General features: G+C 46.8%; 1 protein-coding gene across 1 annotated transcript; it reads left to right on the top strand.

The window, feature by feature from the left end:
• The first annotated feature begins 327 nt into the window (after positions 1–327).
• LOC311315874 (homer protein homolog 3-like) lies at positions 328–27012 on the top strand. Its single transcript, XM_084446576.1, has 10 exons — positions 328–856; positions 1157–1202; positions 6976–7132; positions 9692–9823; positions 10230–10337; positions 18913–19043; positions 20598–20754; positions 24658–24765; positions 25017–25097; positions 25321–27012. Exons 2-10 carry the CDS (start codon positions 1180–1182, stop codon positions 25504–25506), a joined length of 1083 nt encoding a protein of 360 aa, XP_084302702.1. The 5' UTR covers positions 328–856; positions 1157–1179; the 3' UTR covers positions 25507–27012.
• Positions 27013–27099: the final 87 nt, after the last annotated feature.

Raw genomic sequence — 27099 nt, 5'->3', positions numbered from 1 at the left:
TGCAGGACAGGACAGTGTAAAGACATAACTGCAAAACGGTACAAAAACACTGCAAATACAAAATACCAAAAAAACGGAGCTGCACTGGTTCTTGTGACCGAGACTCTACACAGGTCAGAATAATGTTGAAATCTTCCATACTGAGAGTATATAAGGTAGAATATTGATATTCCACGGGGGAAAAGACTGAACAAAGACAGATAGCTTATACCAACTCTAAACAGCAGGGGGTGGCGTTGACAGTCTGAACAACAACCGGAGCCAACGGCAGTCGGAGCGCTCGAGCCCGGAGCGCGTCTCGTGTCACTCGGGATCTGAAATAAAACCAGTAGAAAGTAGCTCGCGCCGGGCAGCACTTTGTAACAAACGCGGAGAAGCGCTCGCTCGCGAGTCTTTTAGCCCGTGACTGACAACCGAACATTTCAGAGAAAAAAGCGAGCGTACCGGTCCGGTGGACAGCTTCGAGGGGCACTGCGCTACGAGGGTTATTCAAGTGTTACCGTGGAACAAAAAGCTAAGAAATGATGGACCGGGCTGAGGCCACTTATGTCAACGAGATGCACACTGCTACGGTTTAGTGGTTGTGTGTCATTCCACACTGTCCGCAAAAAGGGAATTCCATGTGACCCGACCGGTTGCAATTAATTTAGTAACGATTGTCATTCCGTAGGTTATTGTGAAAATACAGCTAAAGTTGCGTTTTGCTGTAAAATAGGTTACTGTTCGGGACAGGTCATAGCCATTCCGGACTCAGGACTGGACTGGGACAGCTGTGGTTGAGGCTACTACGCAGCATCCAGCCTTGACGTTGCACCTGGATCAACTTGGCTACATAAATGTTTTACAGCGCGATGAGGTAGGTGTTCAAAACCGTCTGTGGACACGGCAAAACGACTGTAGCCGTGAGAGAGAGAGAGAGCGTATGAGTTTGAAAGAGATAGAAAGAGGGATAAAGAACGAAAAAGTTTTTACAATTACATTAAGTCTATGCGGTTACTTATACTCAACACGTTTACTAATGACTTAGCCTATGCACCTTACTTTGACATGCCACCCATTAAATAACCTGTTCCTTTCTGTCAGCCAGGTAACCAGGCAACTCACTGATGTCTGCCTTGAAACAAATCTTTAAATAAATTTCTGTCTCCTTCCACAGAAAAGCCTCTCTTGCCTTGTAAGATGTTTCCTCACCATAGAGAAAGGTAAGTCTGTCTCGCATGTCTCACCCTCAAATCGGTTCACATCCATCCATCCCTGCTGCTGTCAGAGGCTGCTGACTGTAACAACCAGGCTACTGGAGTTCAAGTGGCCCCAACAACCGTTTGAAAGGCTGACAGTGAAAGACATTGCTCTGTGACCTTGGACAGCCATCGGGTGTCTCCCGATGTCCTAGTGCCAGAAGTGGAACGGTTATCTCCTCTACTGCTGAACGCTAGACAAGGCGACCAGACCATTACGTTACATTAGAGTCTTTTAGCTGACGCTTTTATCCAAAGCGACTAACAATAATTGCATTTAACATGGGAAAAGCCAATGTACTACTACTTCCCAGAACTCACAAGTGCATCTCCTTTCTAAAACAAGTGACTAAGAGCATAATCTAGTGCTGACGGCAAAGTGCAAGAATAGTAATCTAAAATATAATAGTTGCTTAAGAGGGAGGATTGTTGTAGTACTTCTTGAAGAGATGAGTTATGAGCCTGTGACGAAAGATAGGCAGCGACTCTGCTGTCCTGACGTCAGTGGGCAATTCGTTCCACCACTGTGGGGCCAGGACAGAGAAGAGCCGTGACTGTGTCGACCGACTGCAGGGACCTTGGAGTAATGGAGCAACCAGTCCCCCTGAGATAGCCGAGCGTAGCGGTCGGGAGGGGGTTTGAACATGGCCTGGAGGTAGGAGGGAGCTGTTCCTTTCATTGCCCTGTAGGCTAGTGCCAGAATTTTAAACTGGGTACGAGCTGCCAGTATAGAGAACGGAGAAGGGAAGTTGTGTGGGAGAACTTGGGGTGGTTGAACACCAGGTGAGCAGCAGCTTTCTGGACAAGTTCCAGGAGTTTAATGACCAACGCCGGGGCCCCAGCAAGGAGGGAGTTGCAGTAGTCCAGGTGGGAGATGACAAAAGCCTGGATGAGCACCTGTGCCATTTTGTCAGTGAGGAAAGGGCGAATCCTCCTGATGTTGTAGAGCAGGAATCTGCAGGAGCGTGTGACGGATGTGATTTGTGCGGAGAACAACAGTTTGTCATCCAGGGTCACACCCAGATTCCTCGCAGTCCGAGTCAGCGTCATCACTGTGTCTTCAATGGTGATGTCCAGGTCCCGGTGCGGGCAGCCCATTCCCGGGTGGAACAGCAGCTCAGTCTTGTCCAGATTGAGCTTGAGGTGATGTGTTGTCATCCACTCCGAGATGTCAGCCAAGCACGTCTTCACTTGTGTATCAGAAGGGGAAAATGACAGGACCAGTTGGGTGTCATCGGCACAGCAGTGATAGAAGCCATGCGAGCGAATGACAGAGCCCAGCAATGTAGTGTAGAGGGAAAACAGGAGAGGACCCAGGACAGACTGAAACCCCCGTAGTCAGACTATGCAGTTCCAACATCGACCCTCTCCATGTCACCTAGTAGGAGCAGTCCGTCAGGTAGGATGCAAACAGGGAGCGTGCAGAGCCAGTGACGCCTTTCTCCTCGAGGGCGGAGAGGAGGATCTGGTGGTCTACCGTATCAAATGCTGCCAACAGGTCTAGGAGTATCAGAATCAGTGGTAGAGCCACCACACAGTAACACAGGTCTCTCCAGTGTCCTTATGGAATGATAGTCATTCACTGTGCACACCAGCTCCATGCCAACGGTAACAGGAAGTAGCTCTCCTAAATCAAGCAAATCCTGCAGTCTGTCTCTCAGAGTAGTGAGCTCCAGCTGCATTGAGTAGGCCTACATGTAATTACATGGTTTATAATGACATCATATACATTTTTTAGTGTGTTTGCAGACTTGATTTATGTAGTTAATAAGAGCTGTTGTGTTTGTGTCCACATGTTGGTTGTGTCTCTCTGGATATTGGAGTGATATTTCTCTGTAACAACCAGACTCTGCTATCACTGAGGAGGTAGAGATAGAGGAGGTGGAGAGAGAGAGACAGGAGTGTGAGAGAGATGGTAAATGGACAACACTTATATACTGTAGCGCCTTTATCCAAAGCGCTTTACAATAGTCTCTCATTCACCCATTCACACACAAATGGCGGCAGCTGCAGCTGTCATGCATCCATACTCATTGGGAGCAATTTGGGGTTCAGTGTCTTGCTCAAGGACACTTTGACATGTGTACAGGAGGAGGCGGGATTCGAACTGACGACCCTACGATAATTTGACGACCCGCTCTACGGAGAGGAGGGTGAGGGAGAGGGCGGAGAGAGAGAAGGGTGATGGAGAGAGAGAGAGGAGGGGAGGGAAAGAGAGGAGGGAGAGAGAGAGAGAGGAGGGGGAGGGAGGAAAAGAGGAGGGAGAGGAGAGAAGAGGTGGTGAGGGAGGGGAAAGAGGAGGGTGAGAGGAGGTGAGGGGAAGGAAAGAGGGAGTTGTAGCGCACTGATTCCCAATGAGCACTGAGCAGGTGATGTTCCAGCGAGGAACTGATGTCCAAGAGGTTTTCGTTCCAGAAGGGAAATGATGTTGGAGGTTCTATTCCAGAGAGGAAGTGATGTCAGAGGTTCTGTTCCAGAGAGGAAGTGATGTCAGAGGCTCTGTTCACACCCAGTAGGAGAGAGATCAGTTGGAAACCACTGTCCAGCTGCTCAGACTGTTGTCAATAAGGGTAATATCAGAAGTTATCAATGGACGTTAACAATATTAGGTATGGATGGATGCATTTTTGAAGAGATGTCTGTGTTGACAAGGATACTTACAGTCGTGTTCTTTAGTGATTTCTGAAGGCTGCGTGATGGAGATCAAACAGATCAAAATCGCCATGCCAGGGTGAGTGTGTCCAGAAACACCCTGCTAAGCCCGTCTCCATCTGCTGGGGATGAAGGAAGAGAGCATGGATGATGGGAGGGATGGAGGGAGGAGAGATGTACCCCCCCCCCCCCAACACACACACCCTAACATACAGTCCTTTAGCAGCCAAACATCTGTGTATCTGGTGTCTGCAGGCTGGACAGACGCCCCGCCAACCTTCCCCCCACAGTAGATATTGGTTTCTCCCTCAGGCTTGAGGAAGCTGTTAGCTGTGCCAGCCGAACCACTCTGGGGCTCAGGAGGGTGTTGGTGCCAAAGATCCAGTGTCCCCCTGTTGAGCTGCAGTCAGAGGCTGTGCAAGGAGACCCCTGCCTGTATGTATGTGTGTGTGTGTGTACACACAATGTGTGTATGGGTGTGTATGTGTACGCACAATGTGTGTATGTGACATAGTGTGTGTATGGTATATAGTATATCTGAATTTTGAGTCCGTTAAGCCCGTGGTATGGAGTGGCACGTAGCTTGGAGATGGGAGGCACGTAGCTCGGGAGGTAGAGCGAGTGGCCGGGGGATTTGAAGGTCCCCGGTTCGATCCCAGCTCCCGGCAGTGTGCCGAAGAGTCCTTCAGTAAGACACTGAACCCCAAATCGCTCACGAGCAGCACGGTGGAGCAGTACTAGAATTGTCGCCTCACAGCTAGAAGGTCTCCTGGTCCTTTCTGTGCGGAGTTTGCATGTTCTCCCCGTGTTCGCAAGGGTTTCCTCCCAAGAACTCAACACAAAAAAACAGATGCTCTTAAGTCTTGTCCCTGACCAGGACTTGGACTGAGCACTTGGACTGGCAAGGTTATAGTAGTTTTGCGTTTTTCATTCATTTTTATCTTCATATCTTTGTAACTTTTTGTTTTCAATTTCAGTTTATACATTTTTAAAGCGGGTTTGCTAATTTAGTTTATTTATTATTTTTTGAAGATGCTTAGTTTTAGTTTAGTTTTTATTAGTTTCAGTATTAGTTTTAGTTTTTTTTCTCTTCTGCGCTAGCCTCGTGAGACCATCCTGATCTCAAGAGCTCATGTTGTTTCACTTCGTGTGAAACAAACCATCTGGCACCCGGTTACTTCTGCGCAGGGGCACATAAAAAGAAAAATGGAGGAAAAATCTCATATCCACCCAAAATACTAGGCTTATGTATGAAATGAAAGAGACTAAAACTAAAGACATTTTATCTATAATTTTAGTTTATTTTAGTCAGTTTTTTTTGTTTGTAAACACACAATACAGTTTAACTTAGCTATAGCTTTTTGGTAAAGTCTAATTTGTATTAATATTTCAGTTACCTGAATTTTTTTCACACCTAGTTTTCGTTTTTTCGCTAACTATAATAACCTTGGCCCTGGGCGCCTCTGCTCCTCAGGGCTCAGAGTTCTTTATAAATAGGCAGCATGTTATTTACATGTTATTTATTGCTGAGTCAGCAGTAGTAAAGCATGCAGGCAGCGCCGCCACATGCTACAGTGACCGTGCTGCCCTCCCACATGCCAGTGAGCCACAGGTCACATATGTTAGGGTAAAGCTGCTGCTGCTGCTGCTGCTGCTGCTGCCGTCACGGGCTGGATCTGTTCTCAGATCAGATCAAGCTGGCGTCTATTCCCTGTCTGTCTGCCTGCCTGCCTGTCTGCGTGTCTATCTGCCTGCCTGCCTGTCTGTCTGTCTGTCTGTCTGTCTGTCTGTCTGTCTGCCTGCCTGCCTGCCTGCCTGTCTGTCTGTCTGTCTGTCTGCCTGTCTGTCTGCCTGTCTGTCTGCCTGTCTTTCTGCCTGTCTGTATGTGTCTGCGTGGCTGGCTAGTCTCCCTGGCGTATGTCAAGGTATAATCCTTCTGAACTCACTGACTCAAATCCAGTGGGTGTTTTTTTCCAGTGGTTTTTTAAGTGGCATGTTGTTTTGTAAACTTGTGATTGCTAGTCTATCTGTGCTGTACTGTGTCTAAGAAGAGCCCTGTAAGGCCTGCAGCCTGGGCCTCTCTCTCCTCAACTGTGGCTTCCTGCTCCTTTCTCCTCTTTTCTCTCTCTCCTCTCTCCTCTCCTCTCTCTCTTCTCCTCTCCTCTCTCTCTTCTCCTCTCTTCTCCTCTCTTCTCTCTCTTCTCCTCTCTTCTCTCTCCCTCACATGTGGGTGACATTTTCCATGCAGCAGGCAGCTGCCAAACCCTTCTGGAATAGCTGGGACAGTGTTACTTTGGAATATTTACCCGGTAACTAGGATACATAGCTGTGGCAAAGGGTGACATGCACAGGGAGGACACAGGGTGTGTGTGTGTGTGTGTGTGAGGGTGTGAGGGTGTGAGGGTGTGTGTGAGGGTGTGTGTGAGGGTGGGTGGGGTGCTGAGAAAGAGCTGCCAGAGGTGACTACAACATCTGTAACCATCAGTCCAATCAGAGAGCAGGGTTCCATCAGCCCAATCGGAGAGCAGGGTCCTATCAGCCCAATCAGAGAGCAGGGTCCTATCAATCCAATCAGAGAGCAGGGTCCTATCAGTCCAATCAGAGAGCAGGGTTCCATCAGCCCAATCAGAGAGCAGGGTCCTATCAGTCCAATCAGAGAGCAGGGTCCTATCAGTCCAATCAGAGAGCAGGGTCCTATCAGTCCAATCAGAGAGCAGGGTCCTGTGAAGAGGAGAATGAGGTGGGGCAGTGAAGGAAAAGCCAGCGACTATATTCCACACATATCTGACCATGGGAAAGGTCTCTGTTCTCATCCCTCTCCCTCTACTCTCACCCCTCTCCCTCTGCTCTCACCCCTCTCCATCTGCTCTCATTCCTCTCCCTCTGCTCTCACCCCTCTCCCTCTGCTCTCATCCCTCTCCCTCTACTCTCACCCCTCTCCCTCTACTCTCACCCCTCTCCCTCTACTCTCACCCCTCTCCCTCTACTCTCACCCCTCTCCCTCTGCTCTCATCCCTCTCCCTCTGCTCCTCTCAACACCCTCTCCATTCCTCTCTCTCCCTCTGCCCCCCCCCCTCTCCCAAAGGGAGCAGCCGGTGTTCAGCACCAGGGCCCACGTGTTCCAGATAGACCCGGCCACCAAGAGGAACTGGATCCCGGCCAGCAAACATGCCGTCACGGTGTCCTTCTTCTACGACGGCAGCAGGAACGTCTACCGCATTATCAGCGTGGGCGGGACCAAGGTGAGCGCAGCCAGGAGGGCGGTGATGTCACACTGGTGGTGATGACGTCTACTCAACTCAACTTTATTTGTCCCCGAGGGGCTACTGGTTCTGCGGCAAGCAGACATGACAAGATAATACAATACAGTACATAGATATCTACACACTACACAGATAAAAACCTGCAAAGGCAGTACTAAAGTGCATGATCATCATCCACTTTAGTGGTGTCATCCAAATGACACTATCATCATCATCATCATCAACACCACCACCATCAACGTCACTCCCTCTATGAGAACCCAGTGGTAGAAACTATCTACTACCCTGTGAGTTCAGAAGATATATGGCGGTGTGAATGAAAGAGTCCCTGAACCTATTGTTCTTCCCATGGGGGCCTCTGAACCGGGAGCCAGAAGGTAGGATCTGATCTGATCTGAAGGGAGTGGGCCCTGCCTGTCTGCTGTCCAGGTCAGTGAGGTTACCCTGCTGGGCACCCAGGATCTTACTGCTGACCTTCACTATTTTGGATTAGAGCAGATTTTGCCTTGACGCTGAGATTGCCGTACCAGCAGATTATAGAGAATGTTATCAATCATTGCTGGCCCATCTTGCAGATCATCTCAGTGTTGGAGTTGGAGCATGTCCTTTGTCTTTGACAGATTTAAATGAAGGAATTCTTCCTCACACCAGACTACAAAGTCATCCAGGAGAGGACCATGGGCACTTTAGTCATTGTAGAGGAGACTGACAGCAGAGTCATCTGCAAATTTTAAGATGCGTCTGTCTGCATGCTGCGGCAGTCATTAGCATACAGGATGTAGAGAAGTGGTGAGAGGACACACCCCTGAGGAGCCCCAGTGGATGATGACATCTCTTCAGACAGGCAGCCAATCACCATCACCTCTCTGAGTTCTGCTCGTTAAAAAGTCCAGAATCCAGCCCGCCATGTTGTCATCAAGGCCAAAGTTGTCAAGGAGCTTCTCTACTAAGATGTGGGGCTTGATTGTGTTGAAAGTGGATGAAAAATCAACAAATTTAATCCTGGCATGTGTCTTACTCCCTTCTAGGTGTTTGAATAACAGGTTTAGCAGGGTAGCATTAGCATCTTCTACCCCTTGCTTCGCCCTGTAAGCCCTGATGTCATTCACAGGTGATGATGTCATGTCACACATCAGGCGATGATTTCTTGCGGGGATGAGGAAAGGGTGCAAACTCAAGGATTTTTCCAGAACTATATATGGTCAAATAAAAGATCATATTTTCAGTAGTTACCTTGAGTCCAACATAGAACACAACTGCCTAGCAGGGGTCTTTGATCAACCACACAGCAGTGACACACACAAGTATACACACGTGAGCGGCGACATACAGTACAGCACACAACACACACACATGCAGCTTCAGGTCGCCGGTGGAATTTGTCCTCTGCATTCTCCCATCCAAGCTGTCCTCCTCCAGGGGCAGCCAGGAGCAGTGGGCAGCCTCGTCAGTGGCGCCCAGGGACCAAGTCCAAATGCTCAGTCCAAGTCCTGGTCAGGGACCGGACTGAAGAGCATCTGTTGTTCTTCTGCATGTTTTTTTCCCCGTATTGGGCTCAATGCAAATTCAACACGCAAACTCCGCACAGAAAGGTTGGGGTTGATCATGTTGCCTCATCGACAGCAAACTGCTCCTCCTGGCCAACAGCTGACAGCTGTTAGACAGGATGTGCAGTACGATCACCACATCGCTGCTGCATGTTCTTCACTCTTAGATCTGGGCTTTCTCTCTCTCTCTCTATTTCAGCCATCGGGCTCAATCATTTACCATCAGCGGCGGGAACACTTTCATCCATTACATCATCCCTGCTCTGCTATGTCTTAGCAACGTCACGGCAGAGGGCTGAGAAATATGGAACATTGGCTGACGAAATGGACCACCTCCTCTCCCTCTAACCCCCCCCCCCCCCCTCCTCCTCAGCCCCTGGGAGAAGATTACGTGGGGGGTGAAGGAGGGAGGGGATGGATGGTAAATCTTATCTGTTTGACCCACATTCTCATCAGCGTTATAATCCTCCGAGTACCGTGCCGAACGTGAGACACGCCCCCTCTGTCGTGGCGAAGGAGGACGAGTCAACCCTGGAGTAAGACTGCCGTGGTCTCCGGTTCTGGCTTCAGTCTGTTTCACCGCAGAAACACAGTGACTGGCAGAGGAGGAGGGTATTAACAGGTCCTCATTTGACCAGCAGAGAGGAGGAGGTGTTGGGAATCCTGTCTGGGATGTTGATCCGTGGCCCCTCCCTCCGTTGGTGGCCCCTCCCTCCATTGGCGGCTCAGACACAGACTGGCGCCACAATGACAGATGGACAGTCTGAGATGAAATCCCTTGTTTGGTCTATGAACTAAAGAGGTTAGAGAGTGACGTCTGTACTGAAGACTGCTCGTGAGAAAGAGCTTGTTTGTAAACCTCTTCTTGTATCAACCACCCACTGGGGCATTATGGGAAACTAACAAACCAACAGGTGCTTGTAGATATGTAACAACATGTCAGTGTAAACACAAACATGCAGTACTTGTTGTGTCCCATCTCTCTCTGCAGGCCATCATCAACTGTACCATCACGTCTAGTATGTCGTTTACGAAGACGTCTCAAAAGTTCGGCCAGTGGGCTGATAACAGGGCCAACACTGTCTACGGCCTGGGCTTCGCCACAGAGCAGCAGCTGCACCAGGTGAGGGCCTTCTCCTCTACCTCCCCTGCTCCTCTTTCTCCTCCTCTTTCTCCTCCTGCTCTTCCTCCTGCTCCTCCTGCTCTTCCTCCTCCTCCTCTTTCTCCTCCTCCTCCTGCTCTTCCTCCTGCTCCTCCTCCTCCTGCTCTTCCTCCTGCTCCTCTTTCTCCTCCTGCTCTTCCTCCTGCTCCTCTTTCTCCTCCTGCTCTTCCTCCTGCTCCTCTTTCTCCTCCTGCTCTTCCTCCTGCTCCTCTTTCTCCTCCTCCTCCTGCTATTCCTCCTGTTCCTCCTCCTCCTCCTCTTCTTTCACACTAGGCCAGAGTCAGTCCTCCTGCCGTCCCCTCTGGTCTGAGTAAACGCCGCACGAGTACACAAGTGTTGAACATAACCGCTCCTCTGCTCTCCTCAGTTCTCGGAGCGGTTCAAGGAGGTGAAGGAGGCGGCTCGTCTGGCCAGGGAGAAGTCTCAGGACAAGATGGAGTTGGCCAGCACAGCGCTGACCATCGCCGCCCCTCAGGTCAGCCGCAGCTCTGACCGCGACCGATCGACTGGCTGGTCGCGGAGCTCAGGCAGCAGGACACCCTGAGGCTCACTGGCCTGCGATCACAGCCCTGCTGCCGGGCTGAGGAGGGAGGGAGCATGGGGGGTAGTATGGAGGGAGTATGGAGGGAGTATGTAGGATAGAACAGGAGGGAGGCGAGAGAGGGATGAGCTGGGTCGTTTGTCTCAGAGGAAAGAGAGAGAGAGAAAGAGAGGGAAACTAGGGCAGTGATAAAATTATCCAGTGCTCTGCCTACCTGGTGCTCTCGCTCTCTCTCCCTTTCTCTCTCTCCCTCTTCTCTCTCTGGTTCTCCCCCCCCCCACACTCTCCTTTTTTCTTTCTCACTCTTTTCTCTCTCTCTTGTTCTTCACTCCACTCTCCCTTTGTCTTTCTCACTCTTCTCTCTCTCTTCCTCGCTCTCTCTTCCTCGCTCTCTTGTTCTCCCCTCCCCTCTCCTTTCTCTCTCTTTTGCTCTCCCTCTCTCTTGCTCCCTTGTTCTCTCTCTCTCCCCCTCTCTCATTCTTCTCTTTTTCTTTCTCTCTCTCTCTACGCTGCAGGGCTGAGCTCTGATGAGGATGAGGGGGTCTGCTGCTCAGGCTAGACGATCAATACTAACAGTGATCCATCAGTTAGGTGTGCCAGCTGAGAGGCTGGCTGGCTGCTGATTGGTCCGTCACAACTGTCACTCACTCCTCATCCTGCTCAATTAGGGCCCCTATCGCCACATTGGGAAATCAAACCCCAGGAGCATTAACCAGTCAATTAGATGTGTTCTTTCTGAACAGCTCATTTTGCATTATATGCCATAAAGCATCTGACTTAATGGCTCTTAAGCTTCCTTTGTCGTTTAAAAAATGTAGAAATGTGAGATTGGTTTGACGCTGTGTTTCTGTGTCCTTTATCCTTGCCATCTGATGCTCTACAGTTCTCCCAGGTGGGTTTCATGTTTACTGGGTTCTTGTGGGTCCATATTTCTTTGGTTCTCATGTTTGCTTGGTTCCCATGTTCCACACACCTACTGTTAGACTTGCCAGAGGAGTTGCAGGGAGAAAGGCCAGTATGACTCTGGGTAGTAGTGTTCTGTCAAATGAAAAAAGAGACCAGCACTCATGGCAGGCTATATTACATCGCCATTTAATGAGCAGATAGAGAGAACGTTTCGGCAGCCTTTGTTTGGCTGACGAAGGCTCCACGCCGAAACGTTCTGGGGCAATTCCATGTAAATGTCAACCTCATCATGAAAAAATAAAGTTATACTATACATAACAAAATCACTTTAAAATATATCATCAAGGTCTATATTTTGGTGTACTGAATTCATCTGATCAGATCATTTAAGAAATTGCATATTTCCACCCATTACAACAGGTATCAGAGTAATTAAAAAATAACATTTTCAGTTAACCTAATTGTATGAGTTGTTGAAAGGGCATAAGGGCCTATTTTTTCCACTCACACGGGTTCCACAGCCTCTCATGTGGAGATAAGGGGCTTGTAATGTAATATGTATAATATTGGGTCATTTGAGTTCATCCCTTTAACGGTTGAGCCATGTCAAGATGACGCGCTTTTACAGGACAGCCAATGTCACGTCCGTAACGTTTTTCAGCAAAAGTCGTTATAAAAATTACATTTTACATGCAATATTGCCCAAACTTTCTGTGCAAAGCTAACTTTCACTGATGTCATATATGCATCATATAGTTGTTCTAATCTCTTTCTAAAAATGTATTTTCCGCGTTACGGATGTGACCGTTATGGACGTGACATAAACCCCAACATTGCTGAGCGCAGCTTTCCCGTTAGAATCGCAAATAACCAAATTGCCAGTCCTGTTATAGCTTATTACACATTCTGGCTGGCATGCAGTCTCGACATGAGTTAAGTAAATTATTATGATTTATTTCAAGTGAATGTCAAATTTGAGATCATTGTCTATCATGAAGCATTTGTTAGAAGAAAGGTTACATTTAAGAATTCCCACCGCGATGTCCATGAAGCATTTAGAGAAGCTAGCGTTTACCAAAATGAAGGCTACGATTAATGGCTACGATTATAAGGTCCATTGCATTGTTAAAACCAGGCCAGGTCCAGCCTGGCTTATGTGCGTGGCTGGCTTGTTTCTGTTCAGGACTGGTCGAACGGAACGGAAGCTAGTCATGCCACTGAAATAGCTGTGAATTGAAATGACATGAAATAATGTCTGATAAATTAAGATAGGTCTTGTCGCCTGGACACATCAGTTCACATGCTTCCAATGCTAATCCAGCACAATAAGAGCAGGATAGCCAATTGGCTCATGAAATCGCAACAACTAGCAGCAGCTTCCATAACATTAATTGTAGCGGTCAGTAGGGCTGTCGCGGTGAAGAAATTTCCCCAGCGATACAAAAGGGTGGCTTTCAAAGGGTGGCTTTTTATGCGGTATTATTGCGCTATTTTTTTTTCTTCCCCCCTGTGCTTTATAAATGAGATTTTTATAGTGTGTACTGTAGCCTACTGTACCTCTTATTTGTTTCAATACATTTTTATCAAATGAAAAACATCGGCTACATTAAATAAATACTGTAGCAGTCAATCGGAATTTCATTACAGGAATGCAATGGTGCCCTATAACACAAACAGGCAATACACAGAATACAAATGTAATAATAAAGCAAAATAAATAGGCTATAAAACAAATATGCTTCTTTTATGAAATGGTTACCAAAGAAAGACAAGATAAACTGTAAATTAAAGTAGGCTCTAAAAAATTGGAAAATCCGAACCATTTAGCCTATAATTAAACAATAGCCTAACAATAATACAATGAAAGACTTCTCTAAAGCACAACTTAACTTGTATGGTCGAGTGTAGGCCTACATGAGAAGGCACTGGCTATACTGACAGGGGTTTTCATGTCCTTGTTACACTGAAGGAACACCAACATATTTACTTTGTGTGGTTTCAGCGAGGATCGGAGTGGGGTAACAATGTTACCGGCAGCACTAAAAACTCTCTCTGAAGATGTCCTCGTTGCAAAAATGCACATATACTTGCGTGCGACTTTAGAGAGCAGGGGATATCTAGCTTTGTTTTCGTGCCACCAGGCGATCCCCGTTGGGGTTGATGGGCTCCTCTTGCAGGTAATGTGTGAGTTCTTGGTCTGCTCAAGCTCTCTTGGGAATGCGCACGGGGGTGGTTGCGCGTGACTTCAGCATGTCTCCAAGTGTCCTCCTCTTCTTTGCTGCAGGTGGCTCCTCTTGCGCCTCTTCCTCTCCAAGCGCTTTTATTACTATTATTTACATTTATGGGCCTGAGCCCAATTAAAACCCGACATTTTCTTTCTAAATTGGCTGTTTATAAGTAACTCATTCATTCCGAGTTGTTTGGATGACAGAATTATGCTACGTGCTAGATCTTCTTCCATATAGCCTTCTTCTCGCAATGGACTCGCAAAGTGTAGTAGGCCTACCTGCAGGTGCCATAGAAGGCATGCGAAAACCCTTACATTTCAAATAGTAGGCTAACCTTTGATTCACTGGTGATAAAAATCATAATTGACAAAAGGAATTAACAATCAGACTTCTGAAATACGTTATGAACCTAAATCTGTTCAGAATTATTACGCACGGAATCATAAATACCTCAACATGGATTGGAAGCGAAATTGCGTCTATTGGGCAAAAAAACAATATGCGTGTCCCATTTATTTTGTCACTTATCTACACAGCCTACTGACAAGTGTTAGGCCTGATTGTAAATACATGCTTCGGAAATTGATTTACAAATGGAAATAAATGCTTTGGAAATTGATTAACAAATTTCGAATATCTGTCTCAACTCCGTGTAATGCTGAAGACACGGCCTGTCGGAATTGTGTGTTTGTTTAGGGTAGGCTAAGTGAGAAAAAAGTAAGTCCATACCTGATATTTATTTGACAGCTCTAATGGGAAAAGCCTCATGAAACATAAGAACAAAATGAAAAATTGTAGTAACCGCGGTTGATTCGGTCGTCTGAGGAGTAGCGCGTTTTGTTTCACAGTACCGTGGTCGTGCAATATTGTGGTAACCGCGACAGCCCTAGCGGCCAGTGGTTACACTGATGATTCCTGTAACGTTAGCTATTTTGCTGCAATTGGTTGAACTTATGTTTCTGGACAAAGGTAAGAGATAAAAAGATTGGAGTGAAAAGATGAACGTGTGGAGGTTTGGGGTATAGTCCCATAAAGTCATCCCCAACAGGGCCTTGAACCCCCGTCTCCCGGGTGGGAGTCCTATGCTTTCACCGCTACTCTACTTGTGCAGTGGAGATCGGCAGGTTGATTTTGGTGTCCTTCTTTATTTTGGTGTGCTGGGACTACTGCCTCTTGTGGTGCCAACAGAGAAATGCAGGTCAACATTGACCGGAGGGAGGGAGGGATAACCAGACAAACGCTATTCTAGGTGTGCTGGCTTACAGCCATGCACAAAAACACACTGCCTCTTGTGGTAGCAACACAGAACTGCAGGTCAACAACCCGACGGAGGGAGTGACAACCGGACATTTGCTATCTTTGGTGCGTCGCCACGCACAACAATGCATTTAGACACAATCCCCTCAATAGCCTACTACTTTGGCGGCCATCTTGAAAATCTTCAGAGCCATTTAAAATGGTTTTCTTCATGTCAAAACTGACATTTAGAGTCACTTTAGGTGTCAATAAAAGTGCTGTGATAGTTTGATTGTTGATTTCCCAAAGTGTTTCTATGTGCATTTCAGATGCGTCACATCCATAACGGCATAACGTCACATCCATAACGCTGTTTATTCCTCATACAATTCTAAATAAATTATTAAATATTTTAAATCCTGCTATTTTCATGTTCAGCCAAGACTCCTTCATCATGTGGATATCAACATTTCTGCATTAGACTTAAAAGTTCACAGAGTTTAAAAAAAAAAGTAGTGTCCAGAAAACGACCGTCTGTTTTTGTCACATCCATAACGCGTGCCTTTTTGTCATTTTTTTTAGACTTAAAAATATTTTTGAATTTTTATTTTTTTACCATCTGTTCTCCCCATTGTGTGGTCTGAGAATATGCATTACAAATGTAAATGTTCTAAAAACTTTAGTTTTACTGAGACATTTTGGTTGTCATTTTGAGTGCAGATGTCACATCCATAACGCTGGAATTGCCCTCTGGTAACACTTTACAATAAGGGTACATTAATAAGCATTAGTTAATGCATTATTAAGCATTAAGTAACAGTTAACTACTGTAATGTCTCTATTAACCATTTACTAATGTTATTTATGTTAACTAAGGTTAACTCACCTAAACCTAAGGTATTAATTAACATTAGTAACCTAACCCTAAATAAGCATTAGTTAACAGTTAACAGTTTTTGTGACCCTTATTGTAAAGTGTGACCAACGTTCTTTCTATCTGCCCATTAAATGGCAATGTAATATAGCCTACCATGAGTGCCAATCTCTTTTTTCATTTGAACTCTATCTACCGGGCACCCGGACACTGCTACTAATTCAGGAGCTGTGCGCTCTACCTCTTTTTATAGTAGTGTTCTGTCACCAGAGACTGTGGTGGACAATGACAGAACAACAGAATAGTCCACTCTCCTCTCCTGCAGCATCACGCTGCTCATACAGGCTACATGGAATAATGTAACTCCTGTTGAGACATGCAGCCAGTGCTTCAGGAGGTGTGTGAAGATGGTAGTTTATCACACCCACCCCAGACACCTCTCCGGTTTCCGGTTGCCTTGGAAGCAGGAATTTGGAGCTGGGACTGACGTCACACCCAGGCTGACCGCGTTCCAGAAACAAAAGGCCAAAAACCCACTTTAGCCTGATCTTTGTAGTTCTAGACAAATAATCCATTGTTAGCAACACCAGATGATGACAACGCGCAATGCACTATTTTGAGACACAAACACATTGTCCCCTGATAGAAGTTGGACGGTACTTTGTGTACAACTGATTTAATGAGACACAATATAAGGCAGATGCGCTGATAAACAGTCTTATTACAGCTGCCATCTTGAGTTTGGAGTTGTGGTCAGGTTAGGTCAGGGTAGATCCCCCCCAGAGTTAACATGGTGGAAATCCAAGTTCAGGGAGCGTTCCAGATTACATTTCCCGAGGCAACTGGAACACAGCATGAGACTCCCTCACCAGAGACGGGGAAGGCCTGAACATGGCAATGAAACAAACAGCCCAGTCACACCTGATGTCTCTCAGAGGCTCTAGGAGCTGGGACAGAGGTGTGTTTGATCTAGTTCTCTCCGTCCAGTGGGACCAGAGGAACACAGCTTTGGGAAATTGCTGGGCCAAGCAAAACGAAACGCACCTCAGGTATTTGTGGTAAATGAAATACATTCTGACCCCCTGTAGGGATGTGAGGGATGGTGCTGTGGATTTGACAGGACCTGGCGGGGCTGGGTGGTTGTGTCTTTTTGTTTCCTTTGTGAGTTTAGCCGTGCTCTGACAGGGTAAATGTGTGTTACGGTTGTATGAGGACCTCTCAGTAATGCTAAATTGTGTTCCAGGACTTCTTTGTGTTCTACTGTGTTCCAGGACCTTTTAGTGTTCTACTGTTTCTACTGTGTTCTAGGATGTCTTTTGTTCTGTTTCTGTTGTGTTCCAGGAGGTCTTTGTGTTCTAATGTTCCTGTTGGGTTCCAGGAGGTCTTTGTGTTCTAAGGTTCCTGCTGTGTTCCAGGAGGTCTTTGTGTTCTAATGTTCCTGTTGTGTTCCAGGGGGTCTTTGTGTTCTAAGGTTCCTGTTGTGTTCCAGGAGGTCTTTGTGTTCTAATGTTCCTGTTGTGTTCCAGGGGGTCTTTGTGTTCTAAGGTTCCTGCTGTGTTCCAGGAGGTCTTTGTGTTCTAATGTTCCTGTTGTGTTCCAGGGGGTCTTTGTGTTCTAAGGTTCCTGCTGTGTTCCAGGAGGTCTTTGTGTTCTAATGTTCCTGTTGTGTTCCAGGAGGTCTTTGTGTTCTTATGTTCCTGTTGTGTTCCAGGAGGTCTTTGTGTTCTAATGTTCCTGTTGTGTTCCAGGACGTCTTTGTGTTCTAATGTTCCTGTTGTGTTCCAGGACGTCTTTGTGTTCTAATGTTCCTGTTGTGTTCCAGGAGGTCTTTGTGTTCTAATGTTCCTGTTGTGTTCCAGGACGTCTTTGTGTTCTAAGGTTCCTGCTGTGTTCCAGGAGGTCTTTGTGTTCTAATGTTCCTGTTGTGTTCCAGGAGGTCTTTGTGTTCTAATGTTCCTGTTGTGTTCCAGGACATCTTTGTGTTCTAATGTTCCTGTTGTGTTCCAGGACGTCTTTGTGTTCTAATGTTCCTGTTGTGTTCCAGGACGTCTTTGTGTTCTAATGTTCCTGTTGTGTTCCAGGACGTCTTTGTGTTCTAATGTTCCTGTTGTGTTCCAGGAGGTCTTTGTGTTCTAATGTTCCTGTTGTGTTCCAGGACGTCTTTGTGTTCTAATGTTCCTGTTGTGTTCCAGGACGTCTTTGTGTTCTAATGTTCCTGTTGTGCTCCAGGAGGTCTTTGTGTTCTAATGTTCCTGTTGTGTTCCAGGACGTCTTTGTGTTCTAATGTTCCTGTTGTGTTCCAGGACGTCTTTGTGTTCTAATGTTCCTGTTGTGTTCCAGGACGTCTTTGTGTTCTAATGTTCCTGTTGTGTTCCAGGAGGTCTTTGTGTTCTAATGTTCCTGTTGTGTTCCAGGACGTCTTTGTGTTCTAATGTTCCTGTTGTGTTCCAGGAGGTCTTTGTGTTCTAATGTTCCTGTTGTGTTCCAGGAGGTCTTTGTGTTCTAATGTTCCTGTTGTGTTCCAGGAGGTCTTTGGTTTCTAATGTTCCTGTTGTGTTCCAGGGGGTCTTTGTGTTCTAATGTTCCTGTTGTGTTCCAGGACATCTTTGTGTTCTAATGTTCCTGTTGTGTTCCAGGACGTCTTTGTGTTCTAATGTTCCTGTTGTGTTCCAGGACGTCTTTGTGTTCTAATGTTCCTGTTGTGTTCCAGGACGTCTTTGTGTTCTAATGTTCCTGTTGTGTTCCAGGAGGTCTTTGTGTTCTAATGTTCCTGTTGTGTTCCAGGACGTCTTTGTGTTCTAATGTTCCTGTTGTGTTCCAGGACGTCTTTGTGTTCTAATGTTCCTGTTGTGCTCCAGGAGGTCTTTGTGTTCTAATGTTCCTGTTGTGTTCCAGGACGTCTTTGTGTTCTAATGTTCCTGTTGTGTTCCAGGACGTCTTTGTGTTCTAATGTTCCTGTTGTGTTCCAGGACGTCTTTGTGTTCTAATGTTCCTGTTGTGTTCCAGGAGGTCTTTGTGTTCTAATGTTCCTGTTGTGTTCCAGGACGTCTTTGTGTTCTAATGTTCCTGTTGTGTTCCAGGAGGTCTTTGTGTTCTAATGTTCCTGTTGTGTTCCAGGAGGTCTTTGTGTTCTAATGTTCCTGTTGTGTTCCAGGAGGTCTTTGGTTTCTAATGTTCCTGTTGTGTTCCAGGAGGTCTTTGTGTTCTAATGTTCCTGTTGTGTTCCAGGAGGTCTTTGTGTTCTAATGTTCCTGTTGTGTTCCAGGACATGTCAGACGAGCTGCAGTCTCCGGTGTGTGTGAACGGTCCTGGAGAGGACAAGCTGTTCCGCAGCCAGAGCGCTGACATCACACTCTCAACTGAGAAGGAGCGCATCAAGAAGATGCTTTCTGAAGGGTAACCCATTTAAACACACATTCACACACACACACACACACACACACACACACACTATCTCTCTCTTCCTTTCTCTATCTCTCTCTGACGTACAATACATTCACATTGCATTACAGTACTTTAGCTGACGCTTTTATCCAAAGCGACTTACAATAATTGCATTAAACATAGGAAAAGCCAATGTACTACTACATGCCAGAACTCACAAGTGCCGTTTCATCAGTGAGGAAAGGGCGAATCCTCCTGATGTTGTAGAGCAGGAATCTGCAAGAGCGTGTAACGGATGTGATAAGTGCGGAGAACGACAGTTGGTCATCCAGGGTCAGACCCAGATCCGGCTTCGTGAATAGTAGAAGAAGAGATGAGAAGATCGAAGGAGGACAGGAAAGATAGAAGAGGTTCCAATTTCTCACTCTGGATGTTGAAGTCGCCGAGGAGGATGAGTGCGGACCCCTCATCAGGGAAGTGCGAGACTAGTGTATCAAGCTCCTCCAGGAACCCACCAAGGGGGCCTGGTGGATGATACACGACAGCAATGGTGAGCTTGATTGGATACGTGACAGAGACTGCATGGAATTTGAACTGGAACAGAGAAGAGAGAATATTTCCGTTTTGGGGAAATAAGCAGGCCAGTACCACCACTGCGGCAGTCTTTCTTGACAAACTCGCTCTTGAATAAGTCGCCTGGTGTCTTTGGTCACCCTAGCTTTCCTTCACATGCCGCTGGAGGGAGCGTCACACACTCTCTATCACACACGCGTGTGAGAGAGACCTGCAACACACTCCGAGGCACACTCTCAGACACACACACACACACAAACACACACTCTGACACACAGCCTTGTCTGCTTCATGGTCAGTGTGTGATTCAGCCTCTGCAGGTTTTGGAACAACATGGCTCCTCACTTGACCGTGTCTTCCAGCAGACCAGAGACATGTCTTCTGTTCTGCTCCTCTGACATATACAGTACCTACATTTACTCAACATTGACTTTAGTTTTTAAACTCTCTTTATAAAACAGTTCAGCTTGGGTACAGTAGTGTTGGAGTGTTGAGTCAAATCCCTCAAGGCAGAATGAACTGTTATATAACGGTTGGTCCTGCTGGGTCCCTCTGAGCTGTGGTGGGTTAAGGTTAGCTGGTGGGCCTTTCTTTCCTATAGTAACCACGTTTAGAAACAGGGTCTCTGGCTCACAGAGAACGCAAGGTTTTCTGACGACTCAGAAAGAAAAAGCAATGGTGATGGTGGCTTTGTGGGAGGGGCTGTGTGCTGCTGTGGCACCAGTAACGGACCGCAGCTGTTTTTAAGATGGAGAGTGTTGTAACTTGTGTCCCCAAAGAATCACTTCCATACAGCATCCCAAAGTTGATGGTTGTCTGGCGGTTCTGGAGGTCTAACAGAACTCTAGTTTGTTCTAATGTTCAGAAGTGTACTGTGGGTTCTGTGTGTATCTGCTGAAGTTCTGGAGGTCTAACTGTTCTGTAGTTTGTTCTAATGTTCTGAAGGTTCTGAGGTTCTCTGTGTGTGTGTGTGTGTGTGTGTGTGTGTTGCAGGTCGATCTGTGAGATGAACCTGGAGGCGGAGCTGTTCAGCTTGCAGGACAGCAACACCAAGCTGGTGGCGGCGCTGCACGAGGCCAACGCCAACGTGGAGCAGTGGAAGAAGCAGTTGTCGGCCTATCAGGAGGAGACAGAGAGGCTGCGTGACCAGGTGAGACCCCCGTCACAGTGCCCCTCCCCCCCCCCCCGGGATCCAGGGTCTTGGAGAACGTTACTCTCCTTGGTTTCTCAACCCTGTGTTTCCCTCAGTTCATACATCTCAAAGCAGTGACCTGCAGGTCAAATGTCGCCAGTAGGGGTCGGGTCTCATCACTAACGCTGCAGCACTAACGCCTTGTTCTAGCAAGTGCCAGGATGAGTCAGTACCTCGCTGTTGAAGTTACAGCGCTTGAAGTCTCTGAACGCAACCTTTCCTGGCAGAAGGAGGTCACACATGGGTTTTGGTCGAGTCGTCATTTTCCTTGTTGTGAAGGACTGGAAGAGGACGCGCTGGCCGGTGCTTTATCAACTCTGACGCTGGGTTCAAGCTGGACGCGAGAGCACCGTGAAGCATGTCGAAGTGTCCTTGGGCGAGACACTGAGCCTCAAATTGCTCCCAATGGGCAGGCTTGCACCTTGCATGGCAGCTGCCGCCATTGGTGTGTGAATGTGTGTGTGAATGGGCCTCACGCTGTTCACACCGGAGGTGCGTTTCTCCGCGCTGCTAACCAAGAGACTCCGCTGCTCTGCTCTTTGATTGCACGCGTTCGCTCACGGCTTGCGGAAAAAATAGACCAGATGCCGATTCTGGCGCTGCAGGGCATGTAGAGCGGCTGTGGCTCAGTGGTAGAGCGGGTCGTCCAATGATCGTAGGGTCGGCGGTTCGAATCCCAGCTCCTCCTGTCCACATGTCGAAGTGTCCTCGGGCAAGACACTGAACACCAAATTGCTCCCAATGAGCAGACTAGCAACTTGCATGGCACGTGTGTGTGAATGGGTGAATGAGTGGGCATTGTAAAGCGCTTTGGATAAAAGCGCTATATAAGTGCAGTCCATTTACCATGAGCCGGCTGCGGAGTTTCACGACAAGTCTGGCCTGAACCTGGCGTTAGACAACGCGTTGTTTCAAAGTTCTTTCCCCTCAGGCTTTAATCAAAGTATGCTAGTTGTGTTTGTAAAGCCAAAAACCACTGCATATGTTTTACATGCACACTGTTCCAGCATGTCCACTCTTTTACGCTGGAGGTAGTGTGAATGTACAGTCTTTAAAGGTCTTCCATAGGGCTGTAACGATTATTACATAATCGTCAAACCGCGAAAAAAATAAAAAATATATTTTTATTTTATAAAAAAAAAGTATGTTGCAGAGTTAATATGGTAGCAACCCAGTTCAATGGAATTCTTCAACTTGTTGGCACTTGTCCTATACGTTCATAGCAAATAATGACAAGAGACACTGTATTAAAGAAGCAAAGAAGCACTGATGCATTGTCCACTTCATGTGCTATTTGTATACTCCAAATTTTCTTAATTTTAATTTTTCAATGCTTTTTTTATTGAGGAGGATATATGTTCTATGTAAATGTTAACATTCATGATATTAAAGAGGCGTGGTTTTAAACCACAGGTTTACTTCATAGGCTGAGTACTTGTGTTATTAGGCTAAAAATGAGTCAGAACCCGGAACCCACCCACCCCCACTCACTTACTCCCTCTGTCTCTGTCTGTCTTTCTCTTTCTCTCTCTCTCTCTCTCTCTCTCAAACACACACTCTCTCACTCAAATCATGCAGACATGAGCATCAGTGCCAGGGCCGGCCCGTGGCATAGGCGAAGTAGGCGGCCGCCTAGGGTGCCAGATCGGCAAGGGGCCCTAGTGGTGTGATGCGAGCCCCCCCCCCCCCCCCCCCGGTCAACAACTCTGACAATTATTGTAATTTTCAGATTTTTTCTGACAATTAATCGTTAAGCAAAATTCATAATCGTTACAGCCCTAGTCTTCCATGTGTTGTCTTCGATGAGCCGTCCTGGGTTGAATTACTAGTACCTCTCATCCACGTGGTTTCTTTGCATGGAGAGACAGATCTCCTCAGGGGGCGTGTTGAGGCTTTGCTGACCCCCCCAGGTCTCTGCCATCAATACCAGCTCTGGGTTCAGCTTACTGGGTTCCTATCCAGGGAATACTGTAAACCACTGATTTAATACCACCATTGTTCTCCCATCATTGTTTTTTTCTCCAGGAACATGGATTTTCACCACTATTCTTCTGTAGCCTACATTCTTCTTTGTATTCTAACGTGCTTCAATAGTCCATAAAATGACACGATTCTACGTCGCGGTCGGACATTTCTCTGATTGTCGCCCTCACAGTGAAAGATTGTGAGAAAGCCATCTATGGTGGACCACGCTCCTTCTCTCTGGACTGAAGTTGGCGACCAGGTGGTGGAAAGTGGTTCAGGTCTCCAGGGCATTGAGAAAGAGAGAGAGACAGAGAGAGAGAGGGAGGGAGAGGGAGGGAGGGTTTGTAGGACAGCGCTATCCTATTTTCTATGCCCTAGTTAGGAGGAATGAAAAATCACCAGAGGGAACTGGCAGCCACTTGTTTGGTTCCCTCCCCTCCCGGCCCCTTCCACGCTGGGTTAAAAATACCCTGAGCCCCTCCCAGGGCCTCAGACCTTTTAGAGGTGTCCTTCTACTTGGGCTCTTTTATAGGAGGCTGAGCTGACGCTGCAGTGGGGCTTCAATTCTCAGGTACCTGCTAATGGCCGAGTGTTTCAGGACATGCCCAGAGAGGTCTTAGCCTGGTGCCTGGAGAGGTCTGGGGGTGGAAGCTGTGCTAGTCTGGCTTAGACTTGTGTGAGCGGAGAGGGGTCCAGTACTATGAGTTGAAACACTGCTTTGGTCTGCCTCTAACGGACAGATACATACATACATACATACATACATACATACATACATACATACATACATACATACATACATACATACATACATACATACATACATACAGTACGCTGTACAGTAGACAGACAGACTGACTAACTGATACTTACCTACTTACTTATTTACCCACTTACTTACTTATTGCTCTGACTGGGAACATCACCACCTGGTACGGGAACAGCAGCATGCACCATCGCAACGCCCTACATAGAGTAAGATGAACATCCCTTAGGGGGACCACTCCCTCACCTCGATGACATCTACACATCTACACCAAGAAGTGCAATACCAAGGCCAATAGAATCCTGAAGGACCCCAGCCACCCAAACAATGGTCTGTTCTCTCTTCTACAGTACCGCACCCACATGGCGGGCAGGGAGAGACTCAGGAAGAGCTTCTTCCCCCAGGCCATCCGGCACCTGAATGACACTGTATACTATTTACTGTAGACACTGTATACTATATACTGTAGTACCAGCATATCTAGTGTATATTGTGTCACTATATGTTAATAGTGTACAGTATATGACAGATGACAGTATACCCCCCCCCCCAGGAATATTTATACTTACAGCATGTACATAATACATCCATGCCTTTTAAAATATGTGTTTGTGTAATTTGTAAGTATTTTTAATTTTTTAGAGTACATCATGGAGCCGGCAGTAACATTTCACTGCACATTGTACACTGTACTATATACATGTGACAAATAAAATCTGAATTATCATTTTTACTGAGAGATGATTGAGAACAGGAGATCATCAGGTCATATGATCCTGTAGAAACGGTAACTTTCTGCCCTTTCCCAGAGACACCTGATTTGAGGTAAACCAATAACCAGAAGAGACCGCAGGCTAGGTGGGGGCTTGATTTGGTGACATCACAATAACATATTGGCCCACAATGCCCATGTCATCAGAGGAACCATGTTAGAAATGCTCTAATGAATAATGTCCCCTACACTAGCTTGTCTCTGCAATAATGTCTAATACATATAAGCTTGTGTGTGTGTGTGTGTGTGTGTGTGTGTGTGTGTGTGTGTGTGTGTGTGTGTGTGTGTGTGTGTGTGTGTGTGTGTGTGTGTGTGTGTGTGTGTGTGTGTGTGTGTGTGTGTGTGTGTGTGTTGTCAGGTGGCTGATCTGGAGGCCCATGGCGGCCAGGGCCCCAGTGATCTGCTGAAGGATGAACTGACTCAATCTCTGGAGGAGCTGGAATCCCTGCTCAAGGCCAAGGATGAGGTCAGACTATCTACCTAAATATCTATATTGGTCTATATCTCCATGACTCCATCACTCTCCTGTATATATAGCTCTATCGGTCTATATCTCCATAATCTATCTATCTATCTATTGTATATACAATATAGTTCTATCGGTCTATATCTCTTATCACCCTCCAGCTACTTATAAATAAGTTGCACATAATAACAAACATGATCAGGCAGCAGCAGACAGTCCTTAATACCTCACATCCTCGTCTTCCTCTCCAGGAAATTCACATCCTGCAAGGCAAGAAGGCAGAGTTCCATGAGATGGAGCAGGAGAGAGAGGAGGCCATCCATAGACTACAGGTAAACCCAGGCACACTGCGTATGTCTTACAGTATATCTAATTCTCAGGACTCATAACCAGGCCTCCCTCCCTCCCTGATCCAGTGGTCTCAGTAGATCCCAAAGTTAAACTCTCAGAGGGAGAGTGGAGGCTTGGCTGTCAGTCCGGGTCCGTTACATAAGCCGCACGCGTACGGTACCGCGCAGAACCTGACCCCCCCTCCTGGCCCCGTGTGCTCCCCAGGAGATGGAGATGAGGAACGTGGAGCTGGAGAGGCGCGTGCAGAGCTCCGAGCAGAGCCTGTCCTCCTCGCTGGAGGAGCGCGACCGCATGGAGAACGAGGTGCAGCGAGCCGTCGAGATCCTCGACGTCAAGATCTACGATCTCAACGACCTCCGGCAGAGCCTGGTCAAACTCCTCGACAAATAGACAGGGAGAGGAGGAGGAGAAGGAGGAGCGGCTGGGTTAACAGACAGTGAGAGGAGAGAAGAGGATGTGCAAACCGAAGGGGAGGAGAGAAGAAGATGGAGGAATAGACTGATGAGGAGGAGGAGGAGGAGAAGGAGGAGAAGAGGACCTCTTGGGGCTTCAATGACAACGGGTGCAAAGCGATGAACGGGAGAAGACGAGGGTCCAGGTCCTCTCCTGACTGCAGCACCTCCGCTGTGGAGGCTGGCTGCTCCTTTCCTGCTCTGCTGGTCTGCCCAGTCCAGCTTGTTAGGTTTAGGCCGTGGAGTAGCTTCGTCAGCCTGTCTGGTCCTATTGTCTGATGTTCCACTGCACCGTCTTGTCTCATGTTGCTTTCTAGATTAATACCGTAATGTTAAAAGCTAGGCAGTTTAACAAACACTGAACAAGAGGGAGATCATCACTGGTGTGTGTAGATGGATGTCGTTTTCATACTTCTGAGATCTGATTTTATAAAAACCTAGTGATGTGATGCCTACGTCTGGTTATCTAGATTCAGTGAGACTGGCTGTCTAGTAAGGGGAGGTCTTTTAGAACCCTCCGTGTAGCTCTGGATGCAGTACACAGACTCAGCACAATACTAATGGATCATAGGTGGAGAACCTTCAGACTAGCCACCGCCACTATAACTGCCTTCACTGTTCAGATGGATAATGGATACTGAGTGACAGATCCAGGCGTTTAGAGTGATGGTCAAATCACTGGACAACATGCCTCGGTAGAACACTAGTATTACTGTAGTCCAATGATTCTGCAAGTATATTCTTAAGCACAATTCCAGTCTTGTCAAATTTGAGTGTGCCAAATATTGTTATATAGATGAGGTATGAAAGCATGTTACAAGTGACATACTGTTACGTTTAGGCCAGGCATGAAAAATATCCCTTTGGTGCATCGATGTGAGCATTACATTCTGAAAACATTTACAAAACACTAAGGACACCAAAGACATCTGTTCAGAGAATGCTGTTGTGGATGTAGGATCTCATCTTGTCAGCTTGATTAATGGCTCCCTCTTTTTAGTGTAAGATACTGTAGACATGGTACTAATATTAGACACTACAATACTGAAACGAATCTATGTTCCTGTAGCCAAATAAGTTAGCTGATAAGGCTTAAGACAGTTAAGTGCTTTCTCTTGCAATACGAATGCACACTGGATAAGGAATTAGCATATCTGATCTTAAAAACATCATGAGCTAATAGTTAAAGTTAGATGCAGTTAGTTTATATACAAGTTGAGTCCATCGGTCGTGTGGAGGCGTATGGAGTGGCTGTGTGATCTCTGGAGGCTCTGGGCCTGGCTGCTTTACCAGCTTAATGACACCCCGAGAGCCGCCGCTACATGAGGAACGTCTCATTCATGACATTGATCAAGTTTCATTGCATGGTTGATGCACTAGACCTAGACTAAGGTGCCATAGTGGTTTGTTGTTTGCTTTCTGTTTCCTGAGCCTAATTCAAAGAAAATGTTTAAATGGGGACAAGGAAATGTGTTGTTGCTCTGGAGTGAATCCAGTTGGAGGTTTGGGTAAAGAAATAAAATGAGAACCT

Source organism: Borostomias antarcticus (assembly GCF_949987555.1).
Source record: "Borostomias antarcticus genome assembly, chromosome: 12".
Taxonomy (NCBI): Eukaryota; Metazoa; Chordata; class Actinopteri; order Stomiiformes; family Stomiidae; genus Borostomias; species Borostomias antarcticus.
The sequence above is the reverse complement of the archived record's forward strand: the minus strand, read 5'-3'. Positions and strand labels throughout refer to the sequence as shown.

Bases quoted from the DNA above. Each gene is read 5' to 3' on its own strand.
- LOC311315874 (XM_084446576.1), top strand. From the start codon at position 1,180: ATGTTTCCTCACCATAGAGAAAG. The intron at 20,755-24,657 runs GTGAGACCCCCG...GTGTGTTGTCAG, and splicing joins CAGAGAGGCTGCGTGACCAG to GTGGCTGATCTGGAGGCCCA. The intron at 25,098-25,320 runs GTAAACCCAGGC...TGTGCTCCCCAG, and splicing joins AGGCCATCCATAGACTACAG to GAGATGGAGATGAGGAACGT.